The sequence below is a fragment of the Urocitellus parryii genome, chromosome 5, assembly GCF_045843805.1.
Source record: "Urocitellus parryii isolate mUroPar1 chromosome 5, mUroPar1.hap1, whole genome shotgun sequence".
Lineage (NCBI taxonomy): Eukaryota > Metazoa > Chordata > Mammalia > Rodentia > Sciuridae > Urocitellus > Urocitellus parryii.
The window spans coordinates 17,574,978-17,601,924 of record NC_135535.1 but is presented as its reverse complement, the minus strand read 5'-3'; the positions used below and the strand labels follow the sequence as shown (position 1 = coordinate 17,601,924).

Below are 26,947 nucleotides of genomic sequence, written 5' to 3'. Positions count from 1 at the left end.
AACTGTTCATGTCCTAAGTAATGGGGGTTTCTTTTTATAAAACAGTAATAAAATAAGGGATTCTTTTAAAAAGATATTACCTTCTGACCTGAAATCCCATAAATACCAATCAATTCTTCAATTCCATCTAGCACAAGTATACATGGCTTTAAACTGATGGAGGCAATGAACACTTCTACAAGAAGTGAAAAGGACAAAATGTTTGAATCTTCATTAAGAAAATCCATTTCAGGCTGCATATCTGCAATAAAGAATTTTCAAATTAGGTGAAAATATTTCCATCATTGCTAAAATATGTAAATAGGCTGGGGAGGCAGAAGAGAGCAGGGAAAATGAGAGCTTCTCACAGCTATACAGCTGATACACATATGCACGTGTTAGCTTCAAAAGATTCACCTCCACAGGGGAATGATATTTACCACTAGATGTCCCCAATACATTTTTTAGGATTTTATATACAAATATTTTTGTATGATTCAAAGCAACTGCTCTCATTTTTCAAAATACGAAAATAGATCATGTTATAAAGAGTCAGAGGAGGAGAGAGATCATGCACAGGGTATCTGTTTAAGGGGCAGGGCCACCACCCTGGGCTCTTCCAGCAATGCATGTATATATACAACATCTCCTTCCCACTGCCTCATCTTTTTGGTCCTAGTCCACTTAAACCTAATGAAACCAATCCTAAATTCTGAACCCCATACCTTGAATTATGAAAATTGCCAGAAAGAACTAAGATATGAACCAGCAAAAAGCAAAAGAAGTCATTTGAGAAGACTAACTTTCAGACAGTGATGAAGTGACCTAGTAGCAGTGACCCCAAATTATAATCAATCACCTAATATTTTAAAAGTAGTTTAATTCATCAACTTCTACCTTGCCTTTATTTTTCAAAAGTAATATTTTCCATAGAAATTGAGGCATCTCAGGGACTATAAAATCAAGTTCCAGAATTAATTAATCAGTTTTTCAGATGCATTAAGATTCTGTTAGTCACCGAGAGAAATTATGTTTAATAAACATTTATTGGTTGCCTATTAGGTGAAGGTTCTGTGCTATATGACATGGGGAAATAAAATGGCCCAAAAAACAAAACCAAGGGAGGGAAAGGGAGGGGGCAGGGGTTAGCAATGATGGTGGAATGTGATGGACGTGATTATCCAAAGTACGTGTATGAAGACATGAATTAGTGTGAACATACTTTATATACAACAGAGATATGAAAAATTGTATTCTATATGTGTAATAAGAATTGTGATGCATTCTCCTGTCATGTATTTCAAAAATAAAAGCAATTTTTTTAAAAAAGACAAAGTAAAGGACTTAAGGAAAGTGGGAATGGGTTCTGAACACAGATAGCCAAATTTTAAGGCAGAATAGGAGTCTGAAGTCTCCTGGATTTGGATACAGAACCAACACAATGAAGAAAAGTTGAACACTGGAGAATTCACAGGTGGAAATGAAGGAAGAACACATCATCAAAACAAGGTGCAGGCAAAAGCCTAAAGGTAGGAGAGTACGAGTATTTGAAAAGTAGAAGCTGTTTAGAGCAGCAGCTCTCCACAGCAGGAATCAAGACAACCTATCACACGGACATCACACACAATGAAGCTTTGCCTCCAGATCTACCTGACTTTCAATGTTTTGTCATTCACCTGAGGGGGAAAAAAACCTTTGCAATCACCTAACCCAGAAACCAACTCTATTTTATCTGTTAATACAAAGCAGGTTTTTTTTGGAAAATGACAACCTGACAATATTGCCCATGATGTTTGAGTCTTATATACAGTATACCCTTGTCAGTCACCACGAACAGAATGACATTTATTGCTTTCAGGGAGATTTTCCATACAGAGGTGCTGCCTTCTATTGGAACCATGTATGAGCAATTTACATAGTAAGATACATATTGTTTTCTAATAAATTATTCTCTCTATATTTGTTACAGTAGAAAGTTGTATTCATTTGTAAAAAGATTTTTATATCATAAAATGACCATAAAATTACTTGAAATATATATGACTGTGTGACATAAAGAGGAAAAGGCATCAGAATAGATAGGGTTTGAGCTTGTATCACAAAACAACAACAAAATGTTTTTTTCAAGAAAGGGAAGAGGGAAGGTGGATATGTGGTACATGCCTGTAAACCCAGTGTCTTGGGAGACTAAGGCAGGAGGACTTCAAGTTCAAAGACAGCCTGGGAAACTTAGCAAGACCTGTTTCAAAATAAAAATTAAAAGGGGTAAGGGTGTATCTCGATGGTAGAGCATTTGCCTAGCATGTGCAAGGCCCTGGGTTCTGTACCCAGTACGACGTGATGGACAAATAAGAAAGGAAGGGAAGTAGAAATTAATTTTGCTGCTTCATCCTTTGAGCATTCTTTTAATCTTTAAAATTATGCACACTGTTAGGATTATAGAACTTAGATTATAGGATTTTAGAGTAGAAGGAGTTCTTGGAATTCATCTAGTTCTGAAGCTCCCTTCTCAAGATGAGAAAACTGAGGCTTAGACAGGTGAAGGGACCTGAACTTACAGATCACCAGGAGATTTCAAAACACTTTTCTCATGCTGCAGTCTGCTTTCAAGCTATGTGTGATCACCATTTCTTGGTACATCTAGCACTCGCAAGAGGGCCCACCAGGGTGTGGAACAAAACTGGCATAGAGGTTAAGCTGCAAGACAGACATGAGAGAGCCTCAAAAAATATACACAGCCTAATAATCATAAAGCATAACAGCACTACTAATAATCAGCAAAAAAATAATAATCCTAAGCAAAAAAAAAATACTCAAAGATGATGCTTGTGGATTTATCTTTGCATAGAAGGAAAGCACATATGGTTGTTTTGTTTTTATTTTTTGAGATTGGGTCTTACTTTGTTGCCCAGGCTGCTCTCAAACTCATGCGCTCAAGTGATCCTCTCACCTCAGCCTCCCAAGTAGCTAGGACTGACTGCTAACATAAATATAAGCATTTTAAATCACATTTGGGTGATTTTTTCAACTACTTTTCCTCAAAATGATTTTGAAAATAAAGTCAGCATCACTACTATTGAAAAATGATCCTAAGCAGTTCTGGTACTTTTTTTGGCAGGACCAATCTGTCCCTACTAAATGACAATGGCCTGTGCCTAATTTATTTATTTATTATTTTATTTTATTTTTTTAAAGAGAGAGTGAGAGAGGAGAGAGAGAGAGAGAGAGGGAGAGAGAGAATTTTTAATATTTATTTTTTAATTGGCGGATACAACATCTTTGTTGGTATGTGGTGCTGAGGATCAAACCTGGGCCGCAAGCATGCCAGGCGAGTGCGCCTGTGCCTAATTTAAATGGTAATGTGTGAAATGTTAAAACATCCACTTGCAGACTTACCAACTGACCAATTTGTTCACTTTTTAATGGTGTTTTCTCATCATTCAACATGTATTTATTGAGAACCTTCTATGTCTACACCAGGCACTGGGCATGACAATGGCCAATAAAATAGACTCGATCAACAAACAGAGCAAGACAAACAATAGGACATATAATGATAGAACCATCTGAAAATCACCTGAGGGACCAAGGAGGGTGAGCTCACAGTCTTTGGAAGGAAATTAAAACACGAAGGGACCAGGGCTACCTTGGCTATCTGGCCAGTGCTGGGGTGTGGGGGAGAGGCACTCATTTGCCCTCTTCCCTCTTAAATAAGGCAATAAAGGAAGAGAAGAATTCACTAATCTGGGGAAGGGAGGGGCTTTTCAGGAGGAGGGAAGTGAAGGGACAAAGATGTGGAGGCCAGAAAAGTCTGATTTGCTCCCAGGAAACCAGCTGGTGGGGCAAAGGGCAAGAGGTGAGGCTGAGAAGTTAGTGCAGCCCAGGGCACAAAGCTTGGCAAGCCCTGCCAAGGATTTCTACCCACTGCACTTCAGCGACTTGGGCACAGACTCTGATGACAGCTGGCACTGGGAGAGGACCCAGGAGAAAGAATCCAAAAGAGGGAGATTTTTTCCTCTGGTGCCTCAAGGAGTCCAGGTGGCACAGTGGTGAGGACTGGGCAGGTACGGCTCAGCAGAAACTGGAGCTTGAACTCCCTCTCTGCCCACCTGGAGCCGCATTGCCCTGACACTCAGACCTCAGTCCCCCAGTCTGGGATGCTACTGCCACCGTGGCTTGCTGAGGGCATGAATGAGATGCTGATAAAGCCCTGGTGCTCAGAAAGTCTTCAGTCTTCTTTTCCCAGGACTGCCATCAGGTTCCACGGAGAGCCGTAGCAAGAAATGCATAAGTAAGAAAGGCAATGATTCCACTGTGACCTCTGCAAAGCGTGTCACAGAAGGTACACTTGCTGCTACAAGATAGGTAAGAGGCGTGACAGCTGGAACAGGAGGCTCCAGGCATTTCTCCTCGGCCACATCCTGGCAAGCAGGAGTTGGGGCTGAAGGAGCAGAAATGTGGGCATCAGGCATGTGCCCCCAGAGTCAGATGGCAGCCCTCCCAGGTGCTGCAGTCAAAATAGCTGAGCTAGGTCACAATAAACTGCGCATTGCAAAGGATCTACAGGTGCTGCCTGCCTGTGCCTGTCCTCTCAGGTCAGCTGTGTGCGTCTTGGCAGCAGCTCCTCCTCCTGCACCCACACCCACCTCACCCTGGCTTCTTAGAAAAGGGGTCATGCTAATGCCCTGGGGCTGGTGTCACCCTCACCTCCACAGCCTCTGTGGGCTTTGCACAATGGCAGCTTGAACTGCAGTCCTTCCCCTCCCTAAGCTAGCTAAAGAGCAGGAGTGTCTCACTCTCTGCTTCTTTCTCTAGCCCAATAAGGAATAATAACATCATCATCAAAAATAATAATGGCAGCAGCGTGCCTGGTACCATTTTTAATTCTTTTTTTTTCAAACTTGCAAAGATGAGCTTCAAATAGCCACACCATTTTTAATTCTTTACATGTATTATCTTTTATCCTCACACAGACTTAAGAAGTAGGTATTATTGATCCCATCCTCAATTTACAAATAAGAAATCAAGGCCAGGCATGGTGGCACACATCTGTAATCCCAGGGATTCAGGAGGCTAAGGCAGGAGGAGCACAATTTGAGGTCAGCCTCAGCAATTTAGGGAAACTCTTGTCTCAAAATAAAAATTTTAAAAAGGGCTGGGGATGCAGCTCAGTGATAGAGCACCCCTGGGTTCAAATAGGAGGTGTTGGAGGGGAAAGAGAGATAAAAGGGGAAGGGGGAGGAGTAGGAAGAGGAGGAGGAAGGGAAATTAGGACACAGAGAGCTTAAGTAAACTGTTAAGATCACCCAGCTATAATTAACAAGTCATCCAGAAGCACAGCCCCTCCCCTGGGCCTCCCACCATTAATGAGAAGGTGTTCTTTAGAAGAGAGGAGGCGTCAGTATTCATGGGCTGTTCCTGAACTTATTCTACTGTTGTCTGCTTGCTTGAAAGATGGCAGGTGGTTTAATTGGGAGCTTCCAGTATCCCACAACACACCCATTAAAACAGCAATTCACTTTGGGAATGAAATTATAATTGGGTGTGTTCCATTGAGTTTACATCACCAGCCTAGCCAGAGCAAGCACCCTGGGGACACACCACAATAGGATCAGTGGCCTTACAAACAGACAAACCTGCTGCTACTGACTGGACTTTACCCATTTACATGCCCACCCAACGGTAGGAAACACAGCCACCCAATCCACCCCACTCACTCAGACACACCTACCACATGCATTGAAAGAGACCCCAATACGTGACCCTCAGGCAAAGATGATACACACCCATCCAGACTCACCCTGTGGCACCCACATATTCACTCAGGACCCAGAAGCTCCTGCACGAATAGGCAAAGTCAGACACATGCAGATGTGAGTGCACACAGTACCTATGAGGAGGAAGAGCTGGTACCCACGCTTCCCGGGGGAACCGACGGGCACTGAGCTAAGCCTCTGGATCACTCACACTTGATCTTAGTTAACCCTCTCACCTCTGAGCAAGGCACACGTTCTTTTTTATCATCCACTTATTACAAATAGGGAAACTGAGCCAGAGGTTTTACAATAACTCACCTAGGACCACAAGCCAGGAAGCAGTGGAGCAGGGCTTGAATGTAGGTAGTCAGGCTCCTCAACTGCTCCCAGAACAGAACAAGGCATCACCCTGACCCCACATAATTGCCATCACGGTGAGGGGGGGGCACACCTTGTACCTCCCAAGCAGAACGTGACTTGCCTCAAACCTGCTTCCCTCCCAGTCAATAGCTCTGCCATCTGTCTAGTCTCCTAAGGCGGAGAGCTGGGAGTTACTTGCAGTTCCTCTTTCCTTCAGTCCCCCAGCCCACTCCTCAGCACGGGAGCCCACCCCTCCACCTCCACTGCCCTGGCCCAGCCAGCGCGCTCTTGCAACAGCTCCAACAGCCTCCCGCCTCCATGCCTGCTCCCTGCTTCCATCTTCCACACAATGAAATCATGTCATTCCCCCACTCAAATTCCCCCACTCGCCTCTCATTTTACTGAACAGAGTCCGCATCTAACATTCTAGCCTACAAACCCCGAGGTGCAGCAGCCGACCTCACCCCTGCTTCACCTGACAGAGGCCTTGCGGTCCGTGGCTTTCTGGCCACCCTAGCCACTTTCCCTCTCAAAATCAGCAACTGTTTCCAGCTTAGACACTGTAGTATTAGCTTAGCTTTTCACTCCACCTGGAATGTTCTTTCTCCTGGTCTCCACCTGGCTGGCTCCTTCTTGTCAATGAGCTGTCCCCAGAGACTGTGGCAGAGGAGATGGCTACCTGTCCCTCAAGCTTCATGCTGCCCCTCTGTAGGGAGGGATCTGCTTTTTCTACCTTCTTGATTCCTCACTGGCCAAACTGTTGCCAGGAGACCCAAGATAGAGCTGATACATATTTCTTCCAGGTTGACACTTGAGGGAACAGGTCTTCTATCCTACACGTTCCCCTTTACCTTTAGCAAAAAGCAAAGGACTCTGAGGCTCTGGGGTGACACAGCTTCTAGATGGAAAGAAAACTGTGTCCTCAAATCACCACATAGAAGAAAGCTACTTGTTATCTAACCAGCAGCCACAAACTAGACTGTTACATGAATAAGAAATAACCTTCCATTTGAGAAGCCGCTGCAATGGGACTCAGCTGATACAGCAGCTGGAGCTACCCCACCACAGAGACACAGCCCGCCTTCCCGCTCAGGAGCCACCCTGTCCCCTCATCACATCATTCGGCATGGCATTAATCATATTTGATATGTTATTCATTTACTTGATATCTGCCTTTCCCAACTGGAACATTATATCCCTGGGAGCCATGACCTTGTTCACCTGATTTACTCCTATATTCCCAGAACCCAAAAAAACGTTTTGTACAGAACAGAAAACCAGTAAATACTCTGTAATGAATGAATGAATAAATAAAGATGCTCAGCACACAGTTACTGAAATTGAACAGGAAGAACAGTGGTTGACAGGCATGTCCACCTAGGAGCCGGGCACTTGTCTCCTGTGCAAAGCTACTCCAGGAAGAGTACCCACGGCTCCCTCCTCTCTCTTCTAGTGTTTATGTAAATGTTCTTTTATCCTATTCTCTGAGAGACTCCACACACACACACACACACACACACACAGGCTGCCTGCCTATTTTTTTTTTTTTTGCCTTTTCTTACTAAATACTTCTAACTTCTACATCTTTTATTTAGTTACTCAGTTAATTCTTTGTCCTAATCCCTCCCTGGTAACCTGAGAACTCCATGGGGTAAGGGCTCTGGTCCACTTTCTTCATGGTAGTGCCTGGCACACAAAGGAACTCAATAAACATTTAGGGAGGGAAGGGAGGGGGAGGGAGCAGAGAGCGAGAGATAAGGAGGCTATGAGGGAAGAAGCGGGTAGATACATGGGTGGGATAATGTGGGGTTTACAGTAGAACCAGGGAACACCAGGCGCATGAGCAGAAGAGGCATTTTCTGAATGAACATTGGGAGTCTGATTCTATTACTGTGGTTCGTGTGCTGTAGCTCTGTGATGAAGTAGTGGATCACGGACAGGATGTCACTGCTTTCACAGGTGCTTCCCACAAAATGAGGGATGATCAATATGCTCGGATACTTGTTTTTGAAATAATCCACGAAGTTGGCAATCAAGGTGGACTTCCCGCAACCACGTTCTCCAGACAAGAGCAAAATAGACTTGAAAGCTGGAAGAGAATTTATTCTGAAAAATAAAGAGGTAAAATGTAGTCAAGAACATTCACCAAGGAATAGAGGAGGAAAGACATCTTCTGTAGACATTTGACTCCAAGAGATAAGAATGTTAGCCTCAGCTGGTTTCAAAGAAGTCTTTCACCCTCTGGGCTTTGGCTTTGACCTATGTAAAATTAGGGGAGTAGATGTTGGGTGGGCGGCCTTCCCTTCCCCCTCCCCTTTCATGGCAGCTGTGGCCAGGGACTTTCCACCTGGCTGAGGAGATGCAAAATGGCCATTCAGAAGCTGACATGGCAACAGACCCCAACCACCACCCGTTCCCACGGCTGAAGCAATCGCCCTATCAACTCACATCAGCTCTGACCAACCAGCAACAGACACGATGCCCCTGAACCCGGCTCGGCAACCTGCTGTGGGTAGCTGCGATTTAGATGGCCTAGGCCTTCCCACCTCCAGCTTCCCTTATTAGCACTGTTCTTGCCTTTCCCACCCACAACTTCCCCGGCCCTCACCCTTTCGTGGAACAGTGAGCCTTGCCCAGGAGCGCCCCCAATAAACCCTCTTTTGGTACCTCATTCTTGTTCCGTGGTTCCTGATCTGGCATGCCCTTTCGGCTAACAGTAGAAAGACAGTAACTTCAGAAGGCCTTTGTAGCCACACATATCCTAGGGTTGTCCAGTATGAACTCAAGGTTACGTCAAGGATGCCAAGGCTACAGCCCCAGTCCACTGCCCTCATGCCTGCCTGCTCATTCCCCTATCACCAGGCTTGTCCTTGGTACATCACTATATCAGAAGAGAATAAAAACTGAAGCACTCATACACCAAGAATTCCCATAAATCCCAATGATCACGAAATCAGAAATTCAACTCAATTATCATCATCGTTAGTGATGCTCTGAGAAGTAGCCTGCTTCTCCACCAGGGGATGTTAGCTAGTTGTACTACACAAATATTTTGTCTTTGAACTGACAGAAGCATAATAAAACTTGTTTTGTTGCTTTATTTTCTAGTGAAAACCTTCTGGATATGCAGAAGATTCTCAGGTCCATGACTATCACAACATAGAGATTCTAGTGTTGTTCCTTACAATTATGATTCAATAAGTATGTGTCTAGTGATTTTTTTCATTGATGGGAGTTATTAGATATGGAAAATGACAAACTCCCAAAATAGTGAGGCCTGAGAAAAGGGGAGTGAGATAGAAAGCCAGACATTGACAGCATTGATCCTTTCCCAGTATACTCTTTCCTGATGATAAAACAAACCCTGGGGAAGAGGTGTCCATCAAACCTAGAAAGGCAGTCTCTGGAAGAGGCCAAAGCATTAATCCTTCCCTAAATAAATCCTTTATAGATACCAACCACTGACCCCAGGCCCTCCATCCAGTCCAGTAAGATGAATCCCAGACTCCCTCCCATTTGGCCCAATAAAATAGACCTCAAATTCCTGAGTGTCCAAGCTGACACACTCATTAATTAAGTCACCTCTCAATATAACCTACATAAACCCAGTTCCCGCCTTTGTTTGGTGGCTCATTTTCCACCAGGAAAGTGGAAAATGAGCCACCAAATTTTCATCACCCCTTTCCTGCAGGAAACTCCATTCCTGAAGGCTGAAATAATCCATGAAGTTTGAATCCAGCTTGGTTCTTTTGTGCTAACAGGAGTACCATGAAGAGGATTGTTCCCAGGATTATTTGATTCACTATTGGATATTTAGTGACTAGCGCAGGACGTGACCATATATTGTTGAACAAGTCAATGAATTAAATGCCATAAAGCTGAATTCTGATTCAGCAAAGCAAGAGGATCAGTTCAAAGACTCTCTAACATAGAAACCCTAAAGCCAGGTCATTAAATAGTTATTTCTTAAGAAGTCCATCTCCATTAATATAAATTAGGAATGAATGTTTTATTGCTTAAATTGTTTTGCCAGCAAATTTGAGTAGTGGGATTTGATTGTGTGTTCTACCTTTGTCCTCTGCTCAGTCTAACCTCAACCAATCAGCTAGAGCAAGCCAGACAAAACATTTCACATAGGTGGGTGATTGCTCTGCTTGAAAGCAGCAAAAGTCCAAGTCTGTCCAATGAACAGTGCGGCCAGAAAGACCCATCCAGTATCTCTCCAACCTCTTCCATTACCTCTCTCTCTGCAGCTTTGACTTCCTGTGGCTGCTGGCCTCCTTGCTATTTGCTCCAGCCTCAGGGCCTCTTCCTCTATCTGGAAGATCCTTCCAATCCATATTCACAGGGCCTGCTTCCTCACCTCTTTCTAGTAGTTATCCCAAATCGCCTTGTCACTGAGGGCTTCCCTCACCAACCAGGTGGCCCATTTCTCTTCAACATTTCCTTGAAGGCACTTGAAGGCATCTAGTATGCTACATGTTTTGCATATCTGTTATGTTCATTGCCTGGGTCCACAATGCGAACCTCGATGGGGGCAAAGATTTTCTGTTGCTTGGCACAGAGCAGGTAAAAATCAACTAACAAGAAATGCAAATCTGATGCATCCGCATACCTAAGGCTAGGGTCTTAATCACTACATCTCAAGAAAAATGAAAACACTGCAAAACAATCTGTGGCTCCTTTTCAAAATGAGAACCCTGTTGGTCTATCTGGTTGTCAATGAAGACACTGCTTTGACAAGTGAATAAAACCACACTCCTCTTCTATTGACCCTTACACACTATTCAGGAACATATAGAATGGAACATTGTTCCTGAATGGCAAAGCAAGCAAAAGCTCTGCATGTTTTCACATAACTAATCTAAAAGGACTTATTTAATTGCTGTATCTTGTTGGGCCCAATAATTTAAGTTGTTCATTTGCAATAAAATTTACTAGATTTCTCATCCACACTAAAATGCTTAAAATTATAAACTAAGTGATAAATAATCCACAAACCAAAAAATTCCTTGTTTTAAAGTGAACATTTCAATGATTTTATATATTCACAAATATGTCACTCTTTAATTCCAGAACCTCTACACCCATTAAGGATCATCCTCCATTTCCTTCACTACCCTCATCCCCCGGCAGTCACTTAGCCAACTGTTTCTACAGATTTGTCTCTTCAAGCTTCACATTTAAAACACAAAACGGGGCTGGGGTTGTGGCTCAGTGGCAGAGTGCTCACCTAGCACGTGCAAGGCCCTGGGTTCGATCCTCAGTACCACATAAAAATAAATAAATAAATAAATAATATTGTGTCCAACTAAAAGCTAAACATTAAAAAATAAATAAAACCACACACACACACATAACCTATGTGCTTTTCCTGTAGTCTTAAAAATGAGGACTGGGGTTGTAGCTCAGTGGCAGAGCGTTTGCCTTGTACATGTGCGACACTGGGTTTGATCCTCAGCACCACATAAAAATAAATAAACAAAATAAAGGTATTATGTCCATGTATAACTAAAGAAAGATTTTTTAAAAATAGTGTGGCTCAGTGGTGCAGCGCTTAACTAGCATGGGTGAGGCCCTGGGTTCGATCCTCAGCACCACATAAAAATAAATAAACAAAATAAAGGTATTATGTCCATGTATAACTAAAGAAAGATTTTTTAAAAATAGTGTGGCTCAGTGGTGCAGCGTTTAACTAGCATGGGTGAGGCCCTGGGTTTGATCCTCAGCACCACATAAAAATAAATAAAATAAAAGTATTGTGTCCAAATACAACTAAAAAAATTAATTTTTTTAAAAATAGTGATTGAATATTATGATGTAATATTAAGTCAAATAAGTCACTTCCTTTTGGCGTAATAAGTCACTTCCTCTTGGCATGAATTCCCAGAATCACAAAAATGTTGGTAGCTCTGAATGGACTTCAGTGGTGTGCAGCTGAGCCTGGGAGGGTGATGGCAGGGAGCCCCTCACCATCCCAGCTACTGTGGGCTTATTTCAAACCATAAAAAGTGTACAGATAAAATGAGACCTGTGCTAAGAGCTGGAGGATGAGGATGAAAAAAGAAGACTATCCTAGGAACCTCCCTGCTTTCTAGGAATAGATCCCGAGGGACACATAGACAATGCCAATTTTCTTACATTGCCTCAGCTTCACAATGCCTGTGGGTGGTAAAGGTGTGTCACCACCCAGAGTGGAAAGAGACATGCAGGTCTGATTATAGAAGACATTGGATAAACCAATGAAGGCGTGCATACATGGGGAACGATAACTTGATTCCTTACACATAAACATAAATAATGGTATGTTCTGGTGAATATCTGAATGTAAATATAATAATGATACACATGGAAGCCCTAAATTACATACTACTATACAAATGCAATATACATATTCTCCATTTTAGTTTCTTCTCCTTAAAGCCATTTCATTGTTCTTAGAATTACTTAGATCAATTTTGATGTATGAGAGAGAAAAGAAGGTAGGTGCTCTGCCTTCCAGCAGTTTATCATCTTCTTAAGGACACTGGAAGAAAGTATGTGAAAAACCAGAAAAGCTTTGCAAAAGCAGGGGGTACCTGATAAGGACATCTAACCCAGGGTTAGCCTTTCTGGGGTCTCTCTTATAGGATGGAATGTCCACAGAATGGGGGAAGTGGGGTGGACACTCTAAATTTGGAGGAATCACATTTACCAAAGCCAGGCTGTTTTGCTTGAACCCCATAAAGAAGGATTTGGATTTCTTGACATCTTACCTGAGAACAGAGACTAAATTAGAATCTGCTGCTGCATTTTTTAAGTCAAGTCCCTCATCCTTTAAGACAAATTGTTCCAAGATTTCAAAGATCCTGTTTGACTCCTTGGAAGAAACAAACGCTTGCTTGCACTTCTCAATAAACTCTTCATGATAGAAACATTCTAAGCTGTGCCTGTAGTCTTTATAATCAAAGAAATAAGTTTTAAGATCTTAGAATTGTAGTTTTACATTTTCAATTGCACATGCTTTCTATAAATGCCCAATAAGGAATTTTCTATCTGTATCTAGATCACCTTCTTTCCATGGTGGTGCCATATTTCACAGCCCATTCTGAATGTTAATGAAAGAAAACAACAGGGGTATGTCTGTGTGTCTAAACTTGGCAAAGCTTAGAGGAGTGCAGTGTATTTCTAGGGCAAGATGCCCTAAAACAGATGACACCCATGGGTACAGCTGCAGCTCTGCCATTGGGCAGGTAGGTCCCTTAAACTCTAATAAGACGTAGAGTCAGACGATTGGATGATGTCTGGGTCCCTTGAGTTCCTATTTACTGTAATTCCAAAACCACTGCCTAATTCAAGTCAGGGGGGTTCTGGGTTGCTAAAATGCCCTCCTGTCTCTGGAGGGTGAAGGCTATTATCAATGTACATATAGGGGGAAAAAAACATAAAATAGTCTGGTAGGTTTCTAAGATACCCACCCACCTTTTGACTCCTTATTAACTTGTCTGCCCTGTGGTTCAGGTTAGTGCCAAGACAGACCTGAAGACTATAGGTCAGCTTCATGTTTCAAAATTTTTAACGGAATTTGGGATGATTGAGCTGAACTTGAACCTCACCCACTAAAGTGAGGTATCTTGAAGATCAAGTATCTCTAAGAATCAAGAGTATAAACTGATAGCTCTACATTGCCTTATAACTACTAACTGTACAAATGGTTTATTGCTATCCTAGCTGTAGACTGTGAGATTTTGGAGGCTACCTAAATAATTTAAAGGGTATCATAGATCCAAAAGAGAATTTAGCACTTCCTTTCAGAGAATTTTTTCATAATCCACCCATTGTGTACCTTCTAATTTAGATATTTAGCCCACATACAACGCTTCAAGAATAAAATATAAAACAAGCTAACTTTTCAATAAGATCAAAAATTAAAGAGGATCACAAGTTCAAAGCCATCCTCAGCAAAAGCGAGGCACTAAGCAACCCAGTGAGACGCTGTCTCTAAATAAAATACAAAATAGGGGCTAGGGATGTGACTCAGTGGTCGAGTGCCCGAGATCAATCCCTGGTACAAAAAAAAAAACAAAAACAAAAAACGAATACTATGATACTATGGGGAAATAAGATGAACTTAACCCAAGTACACAGAAAGGCTTGATTCTTGTATGAATTAGTGAATATTAATCATTGGATGTGATCCAGATTACGATGGGTAAAATACTATTACCATTACAGACTTCAGCCAGATGTCCATGTTGTTCTGGAATCCATTTGGTTATTCACTCTTATTGGCTATTTACTCTGTGACTAATGAGCCAGGCACTGTTTTTAGGTGTTTCACATGTGCATTACTCATGAGCAGATTCTTGTCCATCTATTTTATAAAAGAAACTAAGGCTTACCAGTATTAAGTAATTTTCTCAAACTCACACAGCTTGGAACTGAAAAATCCAGGATTCTAAGGACATGCCTGGAGTCAGATTCTAAAAACTTCACGCCTACAGTAAATATTTAAGATATCTTTAGGCTGCCCAACATTCACTGACTCTACACTAGTTTCAGTAACAGCACTAGATCCACCATCCCAAATCTCAATTCATGTTATTAAGTTCACGACTTCACGTGCATTCCAGAGGCAGTCTATGATCCAGGATTAACTATCAGAGTATCACATTTTCTTGGCACCCATGATTGAGTTAAATACAAGCACATGGCCCAGGTTAGGCCAAGAATGGCTCAGTGCTAGGAATTGAGCCAATTCTGCTGAACTTGAACCTGGAGTACTACAGTCATCTTCCTTCTATGAGGGAGAAGCCAAGGAATTGAGCCAACATCAGAACAACAGAGCCAGGATGAGAAACCAAAACATCAGAGCCTAGTGACATCATCTGAGCCACTAGTTGAAGCCTGAACAGAACCAGACTGAATCCTGGGCTTTGCAATTATATTAGTTATAAGGTCCCTTTTTGTTGATGCCAGTTGGAGTCTCTTGCAACCAAAAGCCTTGTGACTGATAACAGTGTTTTTCCCCCAGGGTCCAGAATGATTTGGCTTATAGGCAGACTCACCTGGTTACCAAGGGTGAGATTTCTTTTCTTTTTTTTTTTAATATTTATTTTTTAGTTGTAGTTGCACACAATATCATTACTTATTTATCTTTATGTGGTGCTGAGGATCGAACCCAGGGCCTCGCACATGCTAGGTGAGCACTTTGCCGCTGAGCTACAGCCCCAGCCCAAGGGTGAGATTTCAACACCACCCCCAGCACTGAATTTGAACGACCTATGTGGGCCAATATTCTATGACTTACCTCCCATCCATCTGCTCATATGATAAGGACTGTTGCCTGCCTGATCCCCAAAAACATTTGAGGATGCACCATCTACCACCACTTTACCTCCCCACATTAATTAGGCCCTTACATCAGTAAATCATAACCTTTTGGGGTCACGGAATCTTTTGAGATTTTGAGAATCTGATCAAAGACACAGGTCATCTTCTCGCCTCCCCCAAAAACACACATGCATATAAAAATCCTATTTTTAGTGTTATTTTAAGGGTGCCTCATATCCCTCCTGAGGTTTCTCTAGATGCAGATTCTCTGCTATACCTTGACATTGCTCTTCCTGTTCTATCTTGGCACATGTCCTCAAGACACCATTTTCAAAAATAAAGTTAATCAGGGGCCGAGATTGTGGCTCAGTGGCATAGCGCTCGCCTAGCACAGGCAGGACCCGGGTTCGATCCTCAGCACCACATAAAAATAAAGGCATTGTTTAAAAAAAAAATAAAAATAAAGTTAATCATTTCATTTAGAAGCAATCTGATATGAGGTAGTGCTTCATCAAACTTTAGCACCCATACAATCTCCTGGTCATCATGTTAAAATGCAAATTTTAATTCAGTAGACCTAAAATGGTACCTGAGAGTCTGCATTTCTAACAATCTCCCAGGGTTGACAGTTCATGGATTACACTCTGAAGAGTATAGATAAAGAAGAACAGGCATGGATCTTAGAATCAGAGAGATGTGGGTTCAAATCTTGGATTGGTCATTTATGTGATATGGGTAAGTCATTTGACAAATATATATAGTAGCTTTCATTTGCTCCTCTGCAAAACCATAATTATTATTCCTGCTTTGCAGAGCTAAACTTTAAGGATGAAATGTGATTATATACACAAACCACCAATTAATGAAAGCTCTCTTCCCTTTGACTCAGGGTTTCTCCACGTTCACATTGTTGACATTGTAGACTGGATACATATTTATTCTGGAGGGCTGTCCTGTGCACTGAAGAATGGTTAGCACCCCTTGCCTCTACCTACTAGAAGCCAGTATCTCTCCCCCAATTAGGACCACCAAAAATGTCTCCAGATAAGATCAAATGTCTGGCAGGGAGGGGACAAAATTGGCAATAGTCAAGAACCTCTGCTCTAGGGCTGGGGATGTGGCTCAAGCAGTAGCGCGCTCGCCTGGCATGCGTACTGCCCGAGTTCGATCCTCAGCACCACATACAAACAAAGATGTTGTGTCCGCCGATAACTAAGAAATAAAATATTAAAATTCTCTCTCTCTCTCTCTCTCTCTCTCTCTCTCGCTCTCTCTTTAAAAAAAAAAAAAAAGAACCTCTGCTCTAGATCTACACATTAACTGCCAGATATTCTGGGTCTTCTCTGAGCTCTTTAACTTCCTAACTATTCTTCCATGACCCATCATTAGCTCCCATTTTCAGTTTCAAAAATCTTCAAAATGAAAAAATAGGGCTGGGGTTATAGCTCAGTCACAGAACACTTGCCTCACACATGTGAGACACTGGGTTGAATCTTCAGCACCACGCAAAAATCAATAAACAAAATAAAGATATTGTACCCATGTATAATTAAAAAATATTTTTTTTAAAAATGAAAAAATATATATTGCATAAAATGGATAATATTAAATGCTTAAGGAATGTTTTCAATCATTTAAAAAATCTTTTCCTAGGAAGACATACAAAACATTAACCTGTGTTAATCACATTCACTCACCTATATTTTTGATCATTAAAGTGACTGGGTTAAGTTTTTCTATCACAAACGACCAGTCTTTGAAAACCAGTTCCCCCAACTCTTGGAGATCTTTATAAAATCTGATGGGAAGCCCTTTACTAATGATCTTGGCCTTAAGTCTTCCAATCTTCCATTTTTCCTCTTCATTCACCAGAGCACCTGAGGACAGACTCTCCTCCTCTTCCCCACTTAATATCTTCAGCAGCGTGGTCCTGGTCCTGAAATAAAAATACTGAAATTGTGACTGGTTCCGAAATGCTGCCTGGATGATCTCAAACTCCGTCAGGCTGCAGTTGGGAGTCTCCAGGACCCAAGGATAACCATTTTTTGCAGCAACATAAAGATTCTGTTCTGCTTTGGATAAATTTGATAGGTCTTTTGCTTTGGAGAACATGAAAGGTGAGTGGTCAGGAAAGAAGTCCCCATAGGTCTGACCCAACATGCAGATGAAGAAGGGAAAGCAGCTGTTCACATAGTCAAGACAGAGCTTCAGCTGCTGGGAGAGGAGACAGCAACCCTGTCTATACAAGTTGGCCGGCAAGGACTTCTGGGCCTTCAAGACTGACCACCTCAGGTCCACAGGTTTGAAGTATGTACCCCGGGAATTGCAGAGTTCATTAAGCTGAGGGAAGATGTTGGTTGCCAAAAAGTTCCTCTCTTCTTGAAAATCATTCAGAGTGGAGCAGATGTAAGGCCGAATGGGTGTCTGGGGCTTTACATTGAATTGGGCAACTCTTTCTACATTCTCATTTGCCTTCTGGTTCATTTTCCTTTGCTTGGGGAAGATATCACATTCAAATCAGGACGGTTTTCATCCTGGGGCGGCCTCCAGCCCTCACAGCTCTTAGATCTTTCTCCTAATGATGTTTGCTAGGAACAGATGGCAATCTTTCCTCAAGGTAGTTCATGAGGATCATCATTTGAGGATGAGAGATGCCCACCATTTGAAGGTCAGGAAAAAAAATCTTGATTGTTAGGACTGAAAAAGAAAAAAACATTCATTTTAGAGTTCCAAGTAGCTCCTATCTCCCCACTTCCCCGAAAGCTCTTACTGAAGAACTGAGCACAACAAGATGAGAGGGTGCTGACACAGGCCTCCCTCCCCCAGTCTCCCATTCACTTCCCCAGGGGTTCTTCACCTAACTGCTACTTTTGTCCCATATGTTAAAGGAAGAGAAGTCCAGAAAAGGAGCCTAATGTGTTTAGGAGCAGAATAAACCAAGGAAGATTCATGACTGTGACCAGAAGCAAGAACGAAAACAGGTATAAAGTTGAGGTCAGCACAGGAAAAACAAATCAAAAGTATCAAGACCAACAACGTGGCTGGTAGCTGAGAGGAAGTCTGACTCCAGGACCCGTGATTTTTTTTTTTTTTTTAAATCTTAAATTTTACAGGCTCGCACAACATTCCATTCACCTACATGGGCTAGAATTTAATTCCACTGAGTTAATGGAAAAACACACAGCCTCTAACAACATCATTATGCTTGCAAGATGTCTAAAAAAAAAAAAAAACAAAAAAAACAAGATAAAGAAAACCACCTGGTTTTATAAGCTTTTCCTTGGTACAACTCATTTCCATACCAAATGTTGCTTTTCTGGTTATGTTTGTTGCTTTTACTTGTGGAAGAACACATGATGTCACAAGCATTTGGCAATTTTTTAAAAAGCACAGTACTGTTTTTAAAAATGTTAACCCTAGGGTTGGGGTCGTGGCTCAGTGCTAGAGCGCTTGCCTAGCATGTGTGAGGCACTGGGTTTGATCCCCGGCACCACATAAAAATTAAAAGGGGAAAAAAAAAAAAAGGTATTGTGTCCATCTACAACTTAAAAAAAAAAAAAAAGTATTAACCCTAGCCAGGCACAGTGGCATATGCCTGTAATCCTAGGGGCTTGGGAGGCTGATACAAGAGAATCACAAGTTCAAAGCCAGCCTCAGCAACAGGGAGGCGCTAAGCAACTCAGTGAAACTCTGTCTCTAAATAAAATACAAAATAGGGGTGGGGATGTGGTTGAGTGCCCCTGCGTTCAATCCCAGGTATCAAAAAAAAAAAAAAAAAAAAAGCATTAACCCTTTTGCATTTAATTGTCTCAACAATCCTATGACAGAAAATAACAGCATTCCTACTCTATAGATGAAGAAACAAAAGTTCAAGCAAGATAAGCAACAGGTCCAAAGTCATTCAGGTAGAAATGGAGAGCCAGGATCTTAACCCAGCTCAGCCTGACTCCAGAACATGAACATGATAATGCCACCATATGACAGAGATAAGACTCTCATGAAAATCCATAAACTCATTTTTTGGAAATGGGGCAGAAAACCCTATCCTATGAGCAATATTATAATAAATAGGTGACAATTCAGAAAAAAAATAATTTTAAAATACAATCTTACACCATTTTACCAAAAAAGCTCTAAAAGATGACAGAATAAACATCATGGGGTTTTATTAATAGACCTCTCACTGTCATGTAGGAAACTAGAGATAGGTTATTGGCCCTTGCAAAACGTCACCTTCTGCCATGGTTGTACATACCAGTAATCCTAGCTATTAGGGCGGCCGAGGCAGGAAGATCATAAGTTCAAAGCTAGCCTCAGGAATTTAGTGAGTCCCTAAACAGCTTATTGAGACCTCCTCTCAAATTTTAAAAAAATAATAATAAAATTAAAACTAAAAAAAGGGCTGGGGATGCAGTTCAGTGAAAGGCACCCTAGGTTACTTTCTCATTACCAAGAAAAAAATTTATCAGAAGAAAAAAAATCAGTGAACTTGAAAACATAAGAACAAAAAATAGGGGCTGGGGATGTGGCTCAAGCGGTAGCGCGCTCGCCTGGCATGCGTGCGGCCCGGGTTCGATCCTCAGCACCACATACCAACAAAGATGTTGTGTCCGCCGAGAACTAAAAAATAAATATTTAAAAAAAAAATTCTCTCTCTCTCTCTCTCCTCTCTCACTCTCTCTTTAAAAAAAAAAAAAAGAACAAAAAATATGTAAACTGAAGTACATTTCATATACCAAACAAAAATACCAAAAGAAACCAAGTAAAGCCTCAATAATGAGGGGCAATAGCAAGTGGTTCTCAACTTGGAGACCCAGAAGGAGGGGAGAAAGAGGAAAGGACAGAAAAACAATACTTGAAGAAACAACTGCTAAAAAAAATGCCGAACTTTATGAAAACTGTGCACCCATGGATTCTACAAAGCTCAATTCTAAGCAGAATAAATATAAAATCATGCAAAAGAACACCACAATTGAAGGCCTATAAAAAGCAGTGATTTCTTTTTACTTTTTAGTGTTGATGGACCTTTATTTTATTCATGTATTTATATGCAGTGCTGAGAATTGAACCCAGTGATTCATACATGTGAGGCACTCTACCACTGAGCCACAACCCCAGTCCCAAAAAGCAGTGATTTTGGGGCTGGGGATGTGGCTCGGGCGGTAGCGCGCTCGCCTGGCATGCGTGCGACCTGGGTTCGATCCTCAGCACCACATACCAACAAAGATGTTGTGTCTGCCGAGAACTAAAAAATAAATATTAAAAATTCTCTCTCTCTCTCCTCTCTCACTCTCTCTTTAAAAAAAAAAAAGCAGTGATTTTAAAAAATCTATAAAACAGCAAGACAAAACAAAGCTATGCTATCTAGGGACTTCTATGGATCCAGGCTGATAATGGAAAACTCTTAACAGGCCCTTGGCCTCAGCAGTGCATAAAGAGCCAGGCTTCACCTTGCCCCTCCCATGCACAAAGGCTTAAACCCTGAAAATTCTAGATATTTACAGACTCTGGGAGATTCTGTTGAGAAGGCCTTGGTAGATTCCCTCAGGAAAGCAAGACAAACTTCCGTGCTTCCCTCCTGGGGGCCACACCCCAGATCTGCAGGTCTCAGAGATCTTCATCCTAACTAGGGAAATAATAAAGTACACCAAAAGCCTCTGAGGTGTTTCCTTTCTTTCTTGGGATGTAGAAATCCAAAAGATTGTTCCAACCACCCCAATAATGAGAAAAACCCAGAACAACTATAAAATTAAAATTTTTCTTGAGCTGATCAGAGACCTGAGGTCCTAAGGTAAACAAGTAACTTGGAATCAAAAGAGGGACAGGTCCCTTCAAGGACAGATGGGACACAAACTGGTGGTGGAGCATAAGAGAAAAGCTACCGTAAAATCAAGTAAGAAAACATCAACAAAAAAATTTTAATTTCTAAGGAATTAAAGGCCAAGAATGGGCTAGTCCAAGGGTGTGGCGTAGTAGGAGTCCATATGAAGGGAAGCTCACAGGCTCTGTCCCATGAGAGAAAAAAAAAACTAAGGACAAGATAGGAGACCAGACGGAGCACCAGGCCCATAGGAAGTGATTGGCAGGTGCTGTGGAACAGCAAGAACCCTGCTCACATCCCCAGACCTCTCCTTACACAAAGCATAAGCCAATGGGAGAAGAGCACAGTTTCTGGAACCACTGCCAACTGCAACTGGGGAAAGAGAGAGGGAAAAGTCCTCTAACCCTTGGGGAGAAGCAGGAAACCATCTTGAGCTCAGAACACGGTGCTGTTGCCAAGAGATTTAACACGCCTCCCAGAATGGCAGGAGAACACACAGAGTTGGGATACCTGGGGGAGGAGGGCAGAAACCCTGAAAAGAGCCTTACCCCTAGCGCCAAAGTACTCCGGCCAGTCTCACCCGGAGAGGCCAAAGACAATAGTGAGTGCCCCCTCCAGCTGGTGGAGTCAGCACCAAGTAACCCCAAACAGCAGTCTACCAGAGCAGGAGGAAGTCCACGAGCTCAGAGCGGGGACTGGGCAAGGTGAACCTGGGGAGAGCTGACTGCAGCTCTCAGGAAAAAAAAAAAAAAAAAAAAAAAAAAACACTGTTACCCTACAAAAAGGTGGCAGCAGCTCAGCACTAGAGGAATCTGAGGCCTCAGCTGCATGGAAGGTCTCAACAGGACAATGAAAGCTAAACCGGATCAATCCTAACAGCATTGACTCAACTCACACTCACAGATTGATCAAAACAAGACCCAGGGATTAATATACTCTATCTTACTGTATTAGTCACCTTTTCATTGCTGTGACCAAAATACCAGACAATAACAACTTACAGGAGGAAGTTTATTTTAGGCTCACAATTTTGGAGATTCGGTCCATAGTCAACTAACTCCATTGCTCTCGACTCAAGGGGAGGCAGAACATCAGGGCAGGAGGGCCCAACAGAAGGAAGCTACTCCACTCATGGCAGGGAGGAAGCAGAGAACGTGGGGGGAAGCAACCACTGGGAAGTTGTGCCCCTCCAGGATATATCCCCAGGGACATCTCCTCCAGCCATGCCCCACCTGCCCACAATTACCACCCACTTAGTACATCCAAACTAGGATGGACCAATTTGGTTACGTTCTCATAATCTAATCTCTGCACCTCTGAATATTCCTGCATTAACACCAGCTTTTGAGAGACACCTCATATCCAAACTGTAACACTGAGCCTCAACTAGTTCTAATATAATGTCTAGATTTTAATTTAAAAATCATGGACATACAAATATGCTATAAGAAAACAAATCCATCAGTGCCAAGTAGGATGGCACATGCACGTAACCCCAGCTACTTGGGAAGCTGAGGCAGGAGGATCATAGTTTAAGACTAGCCTCAGCACCTTAGCAAAATCCTGTCTCAAAATAATATTTTAAAAACTGGGAATATTGCTCAGTGGTAGAGCACTTCCCCAGCACATATGGGGCCCTAGTTCAATCCCAGTACAGAAAAAAAACCCAAAATATCCATATTCAATGGATATATCGATCCACAGAACCATACTCAGACATGATCCAGATGTTGAACCTTTCAAACAAGTTTTGAGTAGCTATGATTAAAAGGTTTTTAAAAATCTATGAAAAAGATGTAATACATGCATAAATAGATGTAAATGTTCAGTAAATAGAAGGAAACTATGAAAGAGAATAAAATGGAAATACTAGCCAGGCACTGTGGCACATGCCTATAAGGTCAGCAGTTCACCAGGCTGAGTCAGGGGGATTCCAAGTTCAAGGCCAGTCTCAGAAACTTAGAGGCCCTGTCACAAAATTAAAAAAAATAAAAAGTGCTGGGATATAGCTCAGTACTAGAGCACTCCAATTCCCAGTATTACTCCCACACACACAAAAAAGGATATACCAGAAAGAAAAAAACATGTCAGAGATAAAGAATTCCTTCATTAACCTTATTTAAAGACTAAATACAGTAGAAGAAAGAATCAGTGAGCACACCGATTTGAAGAAAAAGCAGCTAAGAATTTCCCCAAAATAATGAAAGACATCAAACCACCAACCCAAGTATCTCAGATAAACTTGAGCAATATGAACACTCAAAAAATAAAAAGAGGAAAATAAAACACCTAGACAACATCACACAAAAAATTACAGAGGATTTATTATAAGACTACACAAGCTCTAAGATAGGAGCAATTTATTTAAAGTACAACACTAAAAGAGGAAAAAATGGCCAACCCAGAGTCCTATCAAAAATAAATGAAGGGAAACTAGGACTTTTTCAGACACACAGGAGTGACTGCCAGCAGGCCTGGGCTATGATAAATGCTAAAGGAGGCTCAATAGAGCAGGATGTGATGCCGACAGAAACTTGGATCTGCCAAAAATAATAAAGAGTTCTGAAATGGTAAAAATGAAAGACATTTTTCTTATATTGATCACTCCAAAAATAACTGACAGTTGAAGAAACAGGCATAGTACACTGTGGGGTTTATGACACACATAGAGGTAAAAGGCAAGAAGCACAGAGCACGAGAGCGGGCTTGAGGAGGGCTTGTCTAAGGTTCCTGTACTACACACAAGATGGCACAATATAGAAAGGGAGACAGCAGTAAATGAAAGATGTACATTGCAAACCCTGGGGTGACTAATAAACGCCCTAAGAAGGGACATAACCAATGAGCCAATAGCAGAGATAAATTGGAAATAATCAGTACCAAAAAACGAAGAAAAAGAGAACAAAACAAAACAATAAAACTCAGCTAGGGGCTGGGGTGTAGCCTAGTGGGTGAGGTACTGGGTTTGATCCTCAGTACCATGTAAAGAAAAATGAATAAAATAAAGGTATGGTGTCGGTCTATAACTAAAAATACTTCCAAAAAAAAAAAACTGCTGGGACAAATTTCAGGAAACAAATAACAAGATGGCAGACTTAAATGCAATAAAATAATTAATTAAATCATACATAAATAAGTACAACTTAAAGAGATTGTCAGATAAGACAGATAAGATTTAAAAAAAAAGCAAAGACTCTAATATCTGTTACTTAGAAGAAATACCCTCTAAATGTGAAGAGATAGATAAAATCAATGGAAAAGGCTGGAGCCACGTGCAGTGGGGGCACACAGCAGTAGTCCCAGCTCCTTGGGAGGCTGAGGCAGGGGGATCACTTGATCCTAGGTGGGTGTTCTAGGCCAGGCTCGGCAACACAGTGAGACCTCATCAAAAAAAAAGGAGGGGGGATAGAAACTGATATACTATTACTATTCAAATTCACCAACAAAGTAGCCTGGTGGGACTCTATTATAAATATTATAATTATATAGTAATTATTATATCATTATTCATTAAAAAAAACTTTGGGACAAGGCACAGACAAGTGACATGGCATAATGAAACTCATAGGTCAAAGAGGAAGTAAAACAAATTAGAATGGTGACAGAAAGTCACTCATTTGTCACCTGTTGCAGATTTGGGGAGGAAATAAATAGGAAGAGGCACAGGTGATCCCTTTGGGCCAATGGAAATGTTCTATATCTTAATTATAGTGGTGGTGACACAGGGATAGACATTCATCAAAGCTTATGACTTGAACACTTAAATTCTGCCAAAGTAAACTTGATTCTTTAAAAACCTGAGACCACACAGCAAAGGTAAAATGCTTATAAATAAGTATTTTATGGAAAGGAATAATACTAGACCATAACAATAACAGTGTTAATATAATATTACTAAAGATGGGAAAAGCACAGTATAAAGGCCAAAGGTCCAAGCTCAGAAGACCCAATTCTTTGGATTCAAGTCCTTACAGAAATTTTCTTAAATTCACTGTGCTTCAGTTTCCTCATCTGTAAAATAGAGATAACATTATATCAGAGTGTTAGAAGGTAAGCTACTAAATACACAATGTTTAAGACACTGCCTAGGAAGAAACAATATTTACTCCTATTATTAAAGTGAATGCACACAAGAAAGAAAAGTTCAGAATAACAAACATAGCAGCTATTTTAAAATGGTGAGATTATGGCAAAATTGCTTCTGTAATCGATTACTACATAATTAAAATCTAAAATTAAAAAATTATTATCTCTATATTCTGCTTCACAACTGCTGATAGTCTTTCCAATTTTTTGCAGGGCAGGGAGAGTGATTAACTGAAAAACATTAAAAGCAAAAAGACCTAAATGAAGAAAACAATTGTTTTTGAGTAGACAGAAGAAACAAAAAGTAGGGCATGACTTTTTATATTTCTTTATAATAATTTAAAACGAAAAAAATGTTGCTAGAAATTTTTTGTTACTAAATGGAAAATCCTTATCATATAGCATTGATCATATGCATTAAAACCAATGTGATTAAATTCTAGTTCTTTTTTTTTTTTTTTTTAATATTTATTTTTTTAGTTCTCGGCGGACACAACATCTTTGTTGGTATGTGGTGCTTGAGGATCGAACCCGGGTCGCACGCATGCCAGGCGAGCGCGCTACCGCTTGAGCCACATCCCCAGCCCTCTAGTTCTCTTTTTATTGAAAAGGAAAATTAACTTTTGGAGAGATACTGAAGACAAACTTGTACCAAACTGACTTTCTCTTGGTATACTAAGAAAGACTGACACAGAATTGAAAGGATTATACTTTTTTTAAAATATATATTTTTTAGTTTTAGGTGGACACAATATCTTTTTTTAATATTTATTTTTTAAGTGTAGATGGACACAACACAATGCCTTTTATTTTTATATGGAGCTGAGGATTGAACCTGGGTCCCACCTGTGCTAGGCGAGCACACTACCACTTGAGCCACAACCCCATCCCTACTTCTTTTAAAAAAAAAAAAAAAAGTATTTATTTTTTAGTTTTAGTCGGACACAATATCTTTATTTTACTTATTTATTTTTATGTAGTGCTGAAGATTGAACCCAGGGCCTCATACGTGCTAGGCAAGTGATCTACTGCTGAGCCACAACCCCAGCCCAAAGGATTCTACTTCTGCACTAGGGGAGTCAATGCTATTTATGCTCTCATCTACCTGATGGCAGCAAGACATCACTGTGGCACCTCCATGTTGTGAGGTACACTTTCAGAGGCTGAGTGTGGATTTTGCAGTTACTTAAATCCTGTCTTGGGGTCTGACTCCAACATTAATTTTTGCAGCAGTAATAGCAGGCCTTAAATAATAAGTATCTTGTAAACTTTTTCTTTTTAAATTCCTCTTCTAACACTGCCAGGCTGAACTTCTCATTAAGAAATATCCTTCCAACATATTTCTGAATCAAGTTATCATTGTTAATTTAAATTTTAGAATTGCAAATTAAATATTAAATATTGGAGATGGATAACCAGTCAAGGCTAGCATCACTTATGAAATAAACTATCTTTTCCCCTGAATTGAAGTCTCATTCTTGTCACATACTAAATTGAAACAACTTATTTTTGGTTCTCTTTTTTGTTGTACTCATTTGTTTGTATATTCAAATGTGGTTAGACATTGATCTTTTTTTTTTTTTTTTTTTTTGACTGGACTGTATCTAAAGTCTCTTCCCCTTCTTCCTATATT

General features: G+C 41.1%; 1 protein-coding gene across 1 annotated transcript in view; it reads right to left on the bottom strand.

Moving 5' to 3' along the window:
• LOC113189352 (putative tetratricopeptide repeat protein 41) overlaps positions 1 to 17,891 on the bottom strand; it is a 66,932-nt gene extending 49,041 nt beyond the window's left edge. The window contains exons 1-4 of the mRNA XM_026398097.2: positions 17,105 to 17,891; positions 12,851 to 13,031; positions 7,987 to 8,201; positions 81 to 241 (exon numbers count right to left, since the gene is read on the bottom strand). Coding sequence (XP_026253882.2) covers positions 81 to 241; positions 7,987 to 8,201; positions 12,851 to 13,031; positions 17,105 to 17,891 — 1,344 coding nt within the window. The remainder of the gene's footprint in view (positions 1 to 80; positions 242 to 7,986; positions 8,202 to 12,850; positions 13,032 to 17,104) is intronic.
• Between the last annotated feature and the right edge of the window lie 9,056 nt (positions 17,892 to 26,947).